Source organism: Salvelinus fontinalis, chromosome 14 (genome assembly GCF_029448725.1).
Source record: "Salvelinus fontinalis isolate EN_2023a chromosome 14, ASM2944872v1, whole genome shotgun sequence".
Lineage (NCBI taxonomy): Eukaryota > Metazoa > Chordata > Actinopteri > Salmoniformes > Salmonidae > Salvelinus > Salvelinus fontinalis.
The window spans coordinates 14,946,662-14,962,404 of record NC_074678.1 but is presented as its reverse complement, the minus strand read 5'-3'; the positions used below and the strand labels follow the sequence as shown (position 1 = coordinate 14,962,404).

The 15,743-nt window shown below is 43.9% G+C and overlaps 1 protein-coding gene across 1 annotated transcript in view; it reads right to left on the bottom strand.

Moving 5' to 3' along the window:
- Positions 1 to 14,730, bottom strand: part of LOC129869530 (phosphatase and actin regulator 1-like) — a 44,662-nt gene extending 29,932 nt beyond the window's left edge. The window contains exon 1 of the mRNA XM_055944008.1: positions 14,107 to 14,730. Within this exon, the coding sequence (XP_055799983.1) occupies positions 14,107 to 14,218 (112 nt within the window). The 5' untranslated portion in view covers positions 14,219 to 14,730. The remainder of the gene's footprint in view (positions 1 to 14,106) is intronic.
- Positions 14,731 to 15,743: the final 1,013 nt, after the last annotated feature.

Here is a 15,743-nt window from a genome sequence, read left to right as displayed (position 1 = left end):
TAGAGACTGGGGAGATTGCATGAGGAATGCTGTTAGCTCATTTTAGACTGCCGTATTACATTTCTTTCGCTCAATAGGAACTACAAATACCCAGAAGAGGGGAGGAGAAAAGGAGTGTAAAATAATATTCTGTGCTATTCCTCTGATCTCAACTCTGATTCTGGAGAACACGACTGGAAAGAACAGAATTGTAACAAAAGATTAGTCATCGAAATAAGAGAAGGAGGTAGGAGGAGGTAGAGAATGAGAGTAGTGAGATTTAGAAAAGGGAAAAGGAAGGGAGAGGACGCAAACGTGACAAGCAGACTAAAGTGTTTTTCGTGTGTGAGAGGAGAGAGAGAGAGAAAGAGAGCGATCGAGAGAAAGAGAGATACATCTAGATAGAGAGAGAGAAAAATACATCTAGATAGAGAGAGAGAGAAAGTGTGTGCGAGTGTGACTCTTGTAATGTTCTGATCCATTTGGATCATTACGGGGATCGTCACTCTCATTATGTCATACAGTAAATTAAACATTACGTTCGCATCAGATCCGGTTGATCATACTGCCATCACACTGATCCCTGTGGCTGTGGAGTGTTTGACCCTGCACTGACCTTGTAAGTTATGTGTGTGTGCGTTTGCAAATGGTGCAGTCAGAGTGGTCAGGAGGTATTGATCAGTGCAGCTCATGTGATGACTGTAAGTGAGTCAGACTCCTGTGCTACCCTGTAGGTCTGTCTGTGCCAACACCAAGATCAATAGTGGCACCAATGGGTTTCCTCTGTTGCCAGACACACCAGTTATGTCAGCTACCTCTCTTCCAGAGAAAGCTCTTCCATTAAACAGGAAGAAACAGTATCCTTTACACATCATCATCATACACCAGATATAACATTGACTCATATCAAGCTTTATTGGTCAGAGATGTCAGTACTTAATTTCCACAGGGCATTTGGTCTGGCTTTTGATCCAGAACAAATACTCCCTGTTCATCTCCTCCATGTCATAAATCAGGACAAGGAGATTCGTCTTCTTACTAACTAACATGTTGGGGCTCTTTTAGGCTCTAAGATGAGCGCATGGTGCTAGGCAGAGGTTACAGTATATAGGTTATAGTTCTCACTGCTTTGCTTCTAAGACAGAGCGAGACAGTGAGTGGGAGAGAGAGAGATTTATATAGAGAGAGAGAGAACTAGAACTGTCTGTTTGAAGTGCAAAACAGGCTCACTCTTTCTCTCTCCCCCCTCCTTTACTTAAAAAAGCTGAAATAAAGGTGCTGACAATGACATGGCAGGATGACAGACCAGGAAGTGATCACTAAGTCATGAAGAGGACATGAACAGGACACACACACACTCACAACTTAGCTCAGTGTTGCTGAGTGAAACCTGCTAACATGTTCTCTCACGCCACCTTATGTACTGCAGACTAATAATCTGTTGAGGAGGAAGTGTTTAGGGTCTAATTGGCTCAGTATCAGGGACATGGTCCTCTCCTCCTCTCCTCCTGTTGTATTCTTCTGATTCGCTGCCAGTGTTAACACTCCTCTTCCTTAGCAGACACAGGGGCTAAGGGAGGGAAATTATGAAAAAGGCAGAACAGATCTGAGAACTAGCTGAGTTGTTCTGTAGCCTCAATAGTATCCCCAGTGGATAATGCATTGTGTACTAGGCATGTCTACCACTATTCAAACAAACAAATACATGCACCAATGCAAATTCCATCTTCGTAACATCTTTATAACATTGCAAAAATCAGAAATCTTTTTTTATTTTTTATATATATGCAGAAAAGCTAATCCATGCTTTGTCACATTAAGATTAGATTAGTGTAATGCTCTACACTCCAGCTACCTGGATAAGGCACTATATAAACTTCAGCTAGTGCAAAATACAGCTGCTAGAAACTAAACTAGAAACCCCAAAATGTGATCATATTTCTCCATTGCTAGAATCTCTACACTGGCTTCCTGTTAAGGCTATGGCTGATTTCACGGTTTTACTGTTAACCTACAAAGCATGACATGGACTTGCTCTTATTTCTCTCTATGATTTGGTCCTGCTGTACATACCTACACGTATGCTACGGTCACAAGACGCAGGCCTCCTTATTGTTCCTAGGATTTCTAGGCAAACAGCTGGAAGCAAGGCTTTCTCCTACAGAGCTCCTCTTCTATGGAATGGTCTGCCGATCCATGTGAAACCTTTAAGTTCTTAATGAGGTTGGTTCTATGATTGAGTCTAGTCAGGCCCAGGGGTGTGAAGGTGAACGGCAAGGCACTGGAGTGACTCACCACCCTTGCTGTCTGCCTCTGCCTCTATTACGGGGGCTGAGTCACTGGCTTGCTCGCATTCTCCCATGCCATCCCTAGGAGGGTACATCACATTCTCCCAGGCCATCCCTAGGAGGGTACATCACATTCTCCCATGCCATCCCTAGGAGGGTACATCACATTCTCCCAGGCTTTTTCACTATAATCAACTTGAGTGTGTCGAGTCACTGACGTAATCTTCCAGTCCGGTTTTGCGTCGGTGTAACGGGTGACGCTCTCCTCATCCTCGGATGAGGTGAGGAGAGAAGGATCTTCTGACCAAAACGCAGCTTGTGGGAAATAAGCCATCTTTATTATATATACGATGGCAAAACGAAAACAAATACAAAACACTTTCAAACTACAAAACAAGAAAACGACGTAGAACGAAACCTGAACATAAACTTACATAACTGAAACGTAAACTCACGAACAGGCAACAGACGACATCGAAACAAAACGAACAAACAAACGCTACAGTCCCATGTGGTACGAAACATACATACGGACACAGGAGACAATCACCCACAAACAAACAGTGAGAATGCCCTACCTAAATATGACTCTTGATTAGAGGAAAACGCAAACCACCTGCCTCTAATCAAGAGCCATACCAGGCAAACCAAAACCAACATAGAAACAGAAAACATAGAATGCCCACCCAACCTCACGTCCTGACCAACTAACACACATAACAACTAACATAAATAGGTCAGGAACGTGACAGTCGGACTCGTGCGGTGGGGATCTTTGTGGGCTATACTTAGCCTTGTCTCAGGACCTGGTCATTTCCCTTTGGCGAAGTGAGTAGGGTTATACACTGAGTGTACAAAACATTAAGAATACCTTTCTAATATTGCGTTGAACCCCCTTTTAACCTCAGAACAGCCTCAAATTGTCAGGGCATGGACTCTACAAGGTGTCGAAATCGTTCCACAGGGATGCTGGCCAATGTTGACTCCAATGCGTCCCACTGTTGTCAAGCTGGCTGAATGTCCTTTGGGTGGTGGACCATTCTTGATAAACACGGGAAACTGTTGAGTGTGAAAGACCCAGCAGCGTTGCAGTTCTTGACACAAACCTGTGCGCCTGGCACCTACTACCATACCCTATTCAAAGGCACTTAAATCTTTTGTCTTGCCCATTCACCCTCCGAATGGCACACATACACAATCCATGTCTCAATTGTCTTAAGGCTCACAAATCCTTCTTTAACCGGTCTCATCCCGTTCATTTACACTGATTGAAGTGGTTTTAACAAGTGACATCAACAAGGGATCATAGGTTTCACCTGGATTCACCTGGTCAGTCTGTGTCATGGAAAGAGTTCATCATGTTTTGTACACCCCCCCTGTCTCAGTCCCATTATCTATGCTGCTGTGGGGCTAGGGTCTGTCCTATCTGGTGTCCTGTGTGATCTTAACAATTCTCCCTCTAATGCTCCTGTCTCTCTTTCTGTCTCAGTCCCATTATCTATGCTGCTGTGGGGCTAGGGTCTGTCCTATCTGGTGTCCTGTGTGATCTTAACAATTCTCCCTCTAATGCTCCTGTCTCTCTTTCTGTCTCAGTCCCATTATCTATGCTGCTGTGGGGCTAGGGTCTGTCCTATCTGGTGTCCTGTGTGATCTTAACAATTCTCCCTCTAATGCTCCCGTCTCTCTTTCTCTCTCTGTCTCTTTCTCTTCCTCCTGTATGTCTATTTTCCCAGAGGACCTGAGCCCTAGAACCATGCCTCAGGACTACCTGGCCTGATGACTCCTAGCTATCCCTGTCCCCAGTCCACCCAGTTGTGCTGCCAATCTCTCTCTATCTTTCTATGGATCTCTTAATGCTTGGCCATGAAAAGCCAACTGACATTTCATCCAGGGTGCTGAGGTGTTATACTATTGCACCCTATACAAAAACTGTGTGTATTATCTGACCCTGCTGGTCATCTATGAACATTTAAACGTCTTGAACAGCATTGATTTCTCTGTGGGGTTTTAGGCTGGCGATCTGTATACCACTTTGTGACAACTGCTGTTGTAAAATGGGCTTTATAAAATACATGATTGATTGGTTGAAATGCACACACACATGGTTTACCTTTCTTTCTCTTTCACTCTCTGCTTTTCATGAATCTTGTGTTGTCTCCACCAACCCAGACAATAAGTAACAGCTGACTGTGTGATGCTGCTAGAAGTAACAATAGAGATGAATGGAGCAGGGAGAAAATGGAACATCCTCATCAAAATCTCCTCAAATCTATCATCCGGAATACTTTACTAGTCATTGCGGGTTATAAAATGTGTGAATATAAACGTTTATATTCAACTTTTCACAAGTGTACTGAATTTACTCCGTATCTCTCTAAATGTGCGTTGCCATCTGGGATCAAGTGGTAATCTTGTGTGGAAACTACTATGGAGTATGGGGATTAGGGGTGAGCTTCGAATATGTGGATTTAAATGTTCATTTTATCATAGTTCACACATTGTACTGTACTTACTGGTAAGGCATTCCGTATTATAGATTTGCCTTCTGTGACTGAGAAAGTTTTTGGGAAATAGGTCAACCAGAGGGCTGGTGAATATGTTTTGGGGATATGGGATATAGCCTTCATCAATGGGAGCCTCATGTGTACAGATCTCCCGGAGCGACGATGCTATGGCCTGGCAGGCTAGTTTTGCAAAATAAATTCTAGCCCAGTCTAAAAAGTGCAAGCCTCAAACATTCCTGGCATATCTTGCATTTGTCTCCTCTTTGAACAAAGACAGTGTCCTGGATAAGCCTACATATCAGAAGAGAAGAAGATAGCTTTCTATGATTATCAGGATCAGTTTTCCAAATAAACATGATTGATTACCCATCTAGCTATCCAAATCCTGAAAGGAAAGAGTAGCCATGTAGAATTAATGTAGGGTAAAGTACAGTGCTAAAGCTACAGTAAAAGCGATACTAACACTGTGTGCTAATACTATACTAAAGCTACAGATGTAGGATCTTCATTTGAGACAGTTTGCTACAGCAGCAAAATAATCCTGCAGCAACAGGAAATGTGAATTATTATGTGGATTATAATTAATGGATTTTTTTTAGGGGTTGATGCATTTTTCATCTGAAATTTCAAAGTGGACATTTTTAATTTCAGAAGCCTTTTTAAACCTCAAATACACTATAAGGAACTACAAGGAAAGTTCCCCTGCAACAGGGTGATCAAATTAATATCCTAAATCTGTATCGCTGTGTTGGCAAAAAATGACTTCCCGTTAGCATTGAGTTTCTGGGGGCATAATGTCTCAAACCTCAGTCGTGTGTAGTGAAGGTCTGCTGAGTCAAAGTGAAACTGAACACTCCCGCCACGTAGGTCAGTCTGTGTGTAACTGATGTGCCAACCTGCCACGTAGGTGCAGCCCAGTGAGTGGTAGTGGTCTGTATGTTTAACCCCCTATTATTATATCTGGGTAGTTTTACAGAGATAAGAGTGTGTATGTGAAACTCTCTCTCTCTCTCTTGGTCTCTCTATCCCTTTCCCTCCCCCATTTCTCTACCTCCCTCCTCTCTCTCTCTCTCTCTCTTCACTGGCCTCTCTCTCCCTCTCTCTTCACTGGCCTCTATCTCTCTTTCTTCACTGGCCTCTCTCTCTTTCTTCACTGGCCTCTCTTTCTTCACTGCCCTCTCTTTCTTAATTTGCCTCGCTCTCTCTCTTCACTGACCTCTCTCTCCCTCTCTCTTCACTGGCCTCTCTCTCTCTTTCTTCCCTGGTCTCTCTTTCTTCATTGGCCTCTCTCTCTCTTTCTTCACTGTCCTCTCTCTCTTCACTGGCCTCTCTCTCTCTCCATCTTCACTGGTCTCTCTCTCTCTCTCTTCACTGCCCCCCCTCTCTCTCTCAATTCAATTTCAATTTCAATTTAAGGGATTTATTGGCATGGGAAACATATGTGTACATTGCCAAAGCAAGTCTCTCTCTCTCTCGCTTCACTGGCCGCACTCTCTCTAAGCTGACCTCTCTCTCTCTTTCTTCACTGGCTTCTCTCTTTCTCTTCACTGGCTTCTCTCTCTCTCTTCACTGGCTTCTCTCTTTCTCTTCACTGGCTTCTCTCTTTCTCTTCACTGGCTTCTCTCTCTCTCTTCACTGGCTTCTCTCTTTCTCTTCACTGGCTTCTCTCTTTCTCTTCACTGGCTTCTCTCTCTCTCTTCACTGGCTTCTCTCTTTCTCTTCACTGGCTTCTCTCTCTCTCTTCACTGGCTTCTCTCTTTCTCTTCACTGGCTTCTTTGTCTCTCTTCACTGGCTTCTCTCTTTCTCTTCACTGGCTTCTTTGTCTCTCTTCACTGGCTTCTCTCTTTCTCTTCACTGGCTTCTTTGTCTCTCTTCACTGGCTTCTCTCTTTCTCTTCACTGGCTTCTCTCCTTCTCTTCACTGCCCCCCCCTCCCTCTCTCTCTCTTCACTAGCCTCTCTCTCTCAACATTGGCCTCTCTATCTCTTCACTGGCCCCTCTCTCTCTCTCTTCACTAGCCCCCCTCTCTCTCTTCACTGGCTTCTCTAGCTCTCTTCACTTGCCCCCCTCTCTCTCTCTCTCTCTCTCTCTCTCTCTCTCTCTCTCTCTCTCTCTCTCTCTATTCACTGTCCTCTGTCTTTCTTCACTGGCCTCTCTCTCTCTCTCTCTCAATTCAATTCAATTCAATTTAAGGGCTTTATTGGCATGGGAAACGTGTTTACATTGCCAAAGCAAGTGAAATAGATCATTAACAAAAGTGAAAAACATTATAAAAATTAACAGTAAACATTACACTCACAAAAGTTCCAAAAGAATATAGACATTTCAAGACTCTCTCTCTCTCTCTCTCTCTCTCTCTCTCTCTCTCTCTCTCTCTCTCTCTCTCTCTCTCTCTCTCTCTCTCTCTCTCTCTCTCTCTCTCTCTCTCTCTCTCTCTCTCTCTCTCTCTCTCTCTCTCTCTCTCTCTCTCTCTCTCTCTCTCTCTCTCTCTCTCTCTTCACTGGCCTCTCTCTCTCAATTGTTTTTCTCCCTCTGGCCAGACTCTGTTGTGCTGAAGTAAATGCAAAGTGGCAGGACAGCACAGCCCGTGGGATGTGTGTGTGTGTGTGTGTCTGTGTGCGTATCAATGTGATTGGCCATGGCACTATTCCATGGCGATGAGTAACACCATCTCTCTCAACATGTTTATGTCCCTCTTTCTCTTTCCTCCTCCTCTGCCGACATCTCTGATGACGTCTGCTCCAGGGAGCAACCAGTCACGGTATATCACAATTATGTCATACTCTGATGTGCTGTGACGGCATAGCTAACCCCAAGGAGAGTCACTGCTTCCAAGTGGCCACATCCCCTGACATAACTAACTCCCAGAGTTATACCTTGTCATGTCACATTGTTCGGATAAACTACTGACCCTGTCATCCAAGACCTAGGCTCCAAACTATCTAACAATTGAACTAAACTTTCATCTCTGAGTTAGCTGAGCTCTGAGTTTTCTCTTCAGTACAAACACTGTCTTGTTAAAACTGACTTTCTGTCTGCAGTAAGTCTGGACCCCCTGGCTGGAGAGGAAGAGTGTGATTTCCTCCTTCTTTGTGTTGTTGAGATGAGCAGCAGTGATAGAGAGCCTAGTGAATAGGCTTCTCTTTTCCTTTCCTCTGCACTGCAGACCAGTCTGACAGTCCCTGTGGTTTTATATTCTACACAGGTAGCTCCCCCTGATACATCCTCCTCAAGGTCTGGCTAATGTTTTCACTCTGTGTGTGTGTGTGTGTGTGTGTGTGTGTGTGTGTGTGTGTGTGTGTGTGTGTGTGTGTGTGTGTGAGACAAAAAAGGAGAGAGAGTATGTTTGTGTGCTTGTAGGTACACATGTATGTTTGTGCCCGGGTGCATATATAAAAGTCTCTATTCATCCTTTTAAGAGTGTGTGTCTCATAACAAGCACATACTCAGACAGAGAAAAGGGCAACCAGTGAAAAACAAACACCATTGTAAATACAACCCATATTTATGCTTACTTATTTTAACTTGTGTGCTTTAACCATTTGTACATTGTTACAACACTGTATATATTTAATATGACACTCGTAATGTCTTTATTGTTTTGAAACTTCTGTATGTGTAATGTTTACTGTTAATTCGTTTTGTTTGTTTCACTTTTGTGTATTGTCTACCTCATTTGCTTTGGCAATGTTAACACATGTTTCCCATGCCAATAAAGCCCCTTGAATTGAATTGAATTGACAGAGTATGGCATTGAAGCAACCAGTCAGCATGTTAACAGTTATTAGCTTATTGTGATGAAGAGTTCTTGTGCAGTGAGATCTAACTCGGCCCTGGTCAACAGTCAACACAGTGGGAGAGCCACAGAGAGAGCCTCCCTCTCTATCCGCTGCCGTCTAGTTAAAAGGCCCCTCTCTGTCTGTTTCTCTTACCGTCTGTCTGTCTGTCTGTCTGTCTGTCTGTCTGTCTGTCTGTCTGTCTGTCTGTCTGTCTGTCTGTCTGTCTGTCTGTCTGTCTGTCTGTGTCTCGCTTTCTCTCTATCTTTCTCTGTCTATTCTTTCTCCATATCTGACAGGCTGTCACTCACTCTCTCTACCTCTCTCTCCATCTCTCTGTCACTCTCTGTCTCTGTCTCTCTCTCTTTACCTCTCCCCCTTCTAGCTCTCTGTACCATCTCTCCCATTCAGGGCTGTCTCAGTGGGCCGTCTGTTTTGGCAGGGTGTAGAGAAGAGCAGAGCAGGGTAATGAATGCGTTTGGGAAGATCTTGTTTTTTGTGAACAGAACAGAACAGCACTAAGCCCTGACCAAAATGACCTGATTTACAATTTACAATTTACAATTGCACGCACACACACACGCACATGCACACATACATGCAAACACACACATAGCTGCTTTCAGAATCGGTCTGGGTGGGTGGGGGAAGAAAGGAACACTGGAACGTTCAGCAGAGGAATGTCAAGCCAGAACAGAACATTTAGAATGTCAAGCCAAAACAGAACATTTAGAATGTCAAGCCAGAACAGAACATTTAGAATGTCAAGCCAAAACAGAACATTTAGAATGTCAAGCCAGAACAGAACATTTAGAATGTCAAGCCAGAACAGAACATTTAGAATGTCAAGCCAGAACAGAACATAGAGAGAGCGAGGAAGGGGAGGATGAGGAGAGGTTAAGGAGATCAAGAAAAAGACAATGATATAGATTGTAAGCCTCATTGCCAAACTGAAGGATATAATATTGATGTGTACAGTCTGGCAGCAAGACGTGACAGAGGAGAGGCCCTGGTTTGGCTGTGACAATCTCTGAGCTGTGATGTCACACATCAAACACCAATGTACAGTACATACCCAATTTATTCTAAAGATCACCAAAGCCCCGACAGGTAACATATTTAGACAGAACCTTCCTTTAAATATGTGCCATGTTTGCCACCAAGCGGTATCTAGAACATTAAAGGGTTTCTTCAGCTGTCCCCACAGGAGCACCCTTTAAAGAACCACTTTTGGTTGCAAATGAATCCTTTTGGTTCCAGGTAAAAACCCTTTTGGGTTCCATGTAGAACCCGTTCTACAGAACTGTCTGACTTCCGGCGCCGACAGAGATTGCCGCCTCGCTTCGCGTTCTTAGGAAACTATGCAGTATTTAGTTTTTTTATGTGTTATTTATTACATTGGTACCCCAGGTAATCTTAGATTTTATTGCATACAGTCGGGAAGAACTACTGGATATAAGAGCAACGTCAACTCACCAACATTACAACCAAGAATACGACTTTCCCGAAGCGGATCCTCTGTTTGGTCCACCACCCAGGACAATGGATCGGATCCCAGCCGGCGAACCAAAACAACGTCGCCGTAAAAGGGGCAGACGGAGCGGTCTTCTGGTCAGGCTCCGGAGACAGGCACATCTCCCGAGCATACTACTCGCCAATGTCCAGTCTCTTGACAACAAGGTAGACGAAATCCGAGCAAGGGTAGCATTCCAGAGAGACATCCTAGACTGTAACGTTCTTTGTTTCACGGAAACATGGCTCACTCGGGACACGCTATCTGAGTCGGTACAGCCACCTGGTTTCTTCATGCATCGCGCCGACAGAAACAAGCATCTTTCTGGTAAGAAGAGGGGTGGGGGGGTATGCCTTATGATTAACGAGACGTGGTGTGATCATAACATACAGGAACTCAAGTCCTTCTGTTCACCTGACTTGGAATTCCTCACAATCAAATGCCGACTGCATTATCTACCAAGAGAATTCTCTTCGATTATAATCACAGTCGTGTATATTCCCCCCCAAGCAGACACATCAACGGCCCTGAACAAACTTTATTTGACTCTATGTAAACTGGAAACCACATATCCTGAGGCTGCATTCATTGTAGCTGGGGATTTTAACAAGGCTAATCTGAAAACAAGACTCCCTAAATTTTATCAGCATATCGATTGTGCTACCAGGGCTGGTAAAACCCTAGATCATTGTTATTCTAACTTCCATGACACATATAAGGCCCTCCCCCACCCTCCTTTTGGAAAAGCTGACCACGACTCCATTTTGTTGCTCCCAGCCTAGAGACAGAGACTAAAACAGGAAGCTCCCGTGCTCAGGTCCGTTCAACGCTGGTCCGACCAATTGGATTCCACGCTTCAAGATTGCTTCGATCACGTGGATTGGGATATGTTCCGCACTGCGTCAAACAACAACATTGACGAATACGCTGATTCGGTGAGCAAGTTTATTAGCAAGTGCATCGGCGACGTCGTACCCACAGCAACTATTAAAACATTCCCAAACCAGAAACCGTGGATTGATGGCAGCATTCGCGCGAAACTGAAAGCGCAAACCACTGCTTTTAACCAGGGCAAGGTGACCGGAAACATGACCGAATACAAACAGTGTAGCTATTCCCTCCACAAGGCAATCAAACAAGCTAAGTGTCAGTATAGAGACAAAGTAGAGTCGCAATTCAACGGCTCAGACACAAGAGGTACATGTGGCAGGGTCTACAGTCAATCACGGATTACAAAAAGAAAACCAGCCCCATCGCGGACCAGGATGTCTTGCTCCCAGACAGCAGCTCTACCAGCTCTGCTAGGGTAAGTAAAATGTTGATTGTTCTCTCATTTGTGTCAAAGTAGCTAGAGAGCTAGCCAACTTTAGCCAGTTGGCATGGTTGCTTGACTGCTGAATACTTGGATCAACCCTACTCCTTGGCCAGTGCATCCAAAATGTGCGCTTTGAATGCCACGATAACGAAACACTCTGAATTTACGAACAACATTCTGGCAATGCTTTGAATTTACAAACGCCCAGAGCGCACTCTGACACTCTAGAGCAGTGGTATTCAAACATTTTCAGCGGGGACCCCATTTTTTTCTGCCAGAATTTCTGAGGACCTGATTTCCCCCCCCCACTAATTTCTTGCGACCCCACCCTAACCAAAATCTAATGACACAGCCTTAAAATCTGTAAATGTACATTTTTATATAAACAAATAACCTTAATTTCATTGCGTTTTCATCTCTTATCAAAATGAAAAGAAAACAATAAATACATTTACTCAATAAAATTGCATATTTCAAATGATCTTTTTCAAAAACGTTGTATATTGTCCCATACAGTAATCTGTACTATTTTTTTCTACCCCCCCCCCCCCCATTTAAAAAAAAAAAACATTTTGAGACCCCACTAGCAGTCCCGACCCCGACTTTGAATACCACTGCTCTGGAGTGAATTTAGGAACACACCCTAGCTCTCCTCACGTGAGGAGCCATGGTCTCAGCCCATCAGCTTTTGCCCACTTGGCCCACACTCTTTGCATGAGCTGATCATGCACACTCTGATTGGATGAAAACATCTACCTGATCCTGCACTGGCTAGCCAGGCCTGATGCATGCTCTTGTATCCCTAGAAATAAGACCTTGTCGCGCTGGCGGTTGCCTACAGTGCAGATAAGAGGTGGATGTATGGCAGTATGCGCAGCGATTGCGTGGGTAAAAGTGAGTAGTGTTTATTGTTGTTTTGGCTGGGACTTGCCTTTGTTTATTATTTGTTAGTAATTATTATTCCCTGTATGGTTACTACTGGGTTATGTATGATACATTACATTTAACATGTTTGTTTATTTCATACAGTCCTTCGTTTTATTAATCACTATCACTGTTGTACTATTGCTTTCAATAATCTATTCCATTCCTTTGCACAATTGCACTGTTTATATCCATGTTATTACATGTAGTTATTCTGCTGTATTTACTGCATCCATTTATATTCATTATCTCTCATTCTCTGTACCTTTCAGACCAGTTCCATGATCATTACTGCTGTTTGACAATAAAGTTCCCTGTGTGTGTTAACTCTCTGTGATGTTCCCTTATTCTGCGAGGCGGGTTGGTGGGAGCACTGTCTGTGAGACTATGAGGGATGGGTAAGAACTCTGTTTAAGGCGAGCATGTGGATGATTTCATCCATGTACAGCGTATCCTGGAGCACAAATGGAGCCATGCGTGACTGACTACATGGATTGCTGTACTGTTGCAGGCTACTATACATTTAATCTGTATACAATTGTCAACTAGAATAATGCATTTACCGCAAGTTTAGGCTACATTAAAGCAATTCATATAAATGTATCTAACCCAACTCCCAAATCAATGATAATCCATAATGGAATACCGAATAAATTCCGCAAATAAACTGAACACCAGGAAAATACCTGGCTAAGAAAAATGTGCCAGGTAGAGCAGAATAATAGCCAGCCATGCGAGGCTTCCTCCACGGAGAGTTGGCATCTGTCGGATAGGGAGAATATACGCTCACTGCACACCACGTGACTGGGATTTATAACGTTGGATAGGGGGAGTCGTTTGACACATCCACAAACCTTAAGAGTATAGTTACCCATATATTATGAATATCTGTCAAGACGTGAATAATCTGATGTGTGGAAAATAACGTTCGTACTAATCAATCGGGGTCCGCTGTCTGTCGCGTGATTTGGGACGGTGGCAGTTTCAGTTTAAGCACCATGACAGAGAGGACAGCTCCTGCGCGTGACGCGTGTAGCCTACAGGCTGTTGGCTATTGTAGATGCAGAACAGGCTACTATCGGTCGGTCACACGAACCCCAAAACAGAAGCAACCTCTAAAATTGGATCTGGTCGGTCACAGTGAGAATGTAGCCTAGATTTTAGAACAAGTCCAGCTGCATTCATGCAAGTGAATCGAGTCATTCACTCTGGAAATCTGCAAACCAGCTAGAAGCCGCACAGTCACACTATCTAACCAAAAACAGTAATGGATTCAGCTGCAGAATATTGGGTTTAGATTTAAAATGCATGGCCAGTTGGTTCGAGCCTAATCGACAACAGTGCAAGATAACAGACCCTTTCATTGGAAAATCATTTCATCGACATTATTTTGAAAATCCTCTTCATAATATAGGCCTATAATGTCATCTTAAATATAGCCTACACGTTGGAAACCAATCCAAATACAAGACTATATTCGCTCAGCTGCCTGATATACAATGCATGAAGGAGGCACTGTGTGCATAGTTATCACATTCCCATCAAGCCGCAGCGCAGCTCTGAACACAGGCAGGCTATAACATCACAGATAGTATGTCATAACACAATCCTCTCCATTTGATAGCATACAATTGGCAAAATGGGGAGAAAAATACATCACATAGTTTTCCATAACACGCATCTCCTTGAGCTACTGTCTGTAACACAATGAGTCGAACCGCGAACCCCACATCTAGCCAACCACTAGGTCCACGCAGTCTGACAGTGCGTGTATGTCTGTGCGGCGGTGCGCGCGTGTTTCACCTACCTGTCTCCAGGTGGAGAGAGAGACGGGCCTCGGTGATGTAAGGCGTATCGCTCTTGGACCGAACTCTCCGGATCGGCCGACGGTCAATCTCATCCTCCGGTAACGCCGCCATTTAGGTGTCCTCGGTCGGGCAACTTCTGTCCACGGGCAACCGGCGGGACTGAGCGAGACAACACTCGGCGCCGCCAACGCTCATGCACGGGCAGACGGTGTAGGAGGGGCGGTCGATGAGAAACGGAGGTGACGGGAAGAGGGAGAGAGAGAGAGAGAAAGATGGGCGAACCACCTCCAGTGGCACGAGATGAGCAGTGACATTCGATTAGAAGAAGTCCCTCCTCCCTTATGAAAAGATAAAGTGGAATACACACACACTTTCCCTGTCTGCCATAGCAAAGAATAACACATAGTTGCTATTGTGAGAACACATCATCAGTGTAAATCCGTATAATTGGGGATCCTATCCTGAGACTGTCTAGCCCTTTCTCTCAAGTACCAAACCTTACACTACTACACGATGGGAGTTAGATGTCTAGACTATCGGTCTTCTTCATTATGGCGTATTATGTTGGATTCCACAGCCTTCATGGCAGGGGTTTCTAATAGTTGTCAAGTGATCTGTAAGCAAACACCAATCTACATGCACCACCCCCATGCCATCTGAAAGCTGCTATTCTCCAACTATTTTCTCTCTTTTGAAATCAAGCTCACGCCATCTAGTGGATGGTACAATAGACAGAATTGAACCAGAAGTGTCGCTGATATGCAAACACGAACGAAATCATTGTCATTTACAGCGCGTTTCTCCATTTGTCACCTGATTTGTTCATCTCAAACATTTAAATCGTGTAATCAAATTCCGTCAAGCGAATGAAAAAAACAACTGTGTCAACCAATAGCACTTTCCAATCACAATACACAACACACCACACCTCTTACATATACTGCCTAAACAGGGTAAGGACATGGATAAATTCCAGCCTGGTCTCATAGACTAGACATAACATAGTAAATGAATGACGAAATCAACAACATTTTATTTTCGTGCCCATCCCTTATGGGATTAATTGAAACATAAACAAACATTACAATACTTCACCGTGATAATTCAGTGATAACTCTTATAACTCTCAGTGATAATTCAGTGCGCACAGCATAAAATAATGACAAATAAATCAATACATAATAGTTAATGAGGTTATCCAAGCAATAATAATAACCCTAGAGTAGTAAAAAAAAATACAGATAAATGAAATAGGTGGCTAATGCTCTCCTTCTTGGTCAAATAGCCCTTACACAGCCTAGAGGTGTGTTTGGTCATTGTCCTGTTGAAAAACAAATGATAGTCCCACTAAGCGCCAACCAGATGGGATGGCGTAACGATGCAGAATGCTGTGGTAGCCATGCTGGTTATGTGTGCCTTGAATTCTAAATAAATCACAGACCGTGTCACCAGCAAATCATCCCCACACCATCATATCTCCTCCATGCTTCAAGGTGGGAACCACACATGCGGAGATCATCTGTTCACATACTCTGCGTCTCACAAAGACACGGCGGTTGGAACCAAAAATCTCAAATTTGGACTCTTCAGACCAAAGGACAGATTTCCACCGGTCTAACTCGTGTTTCTTGGCCCA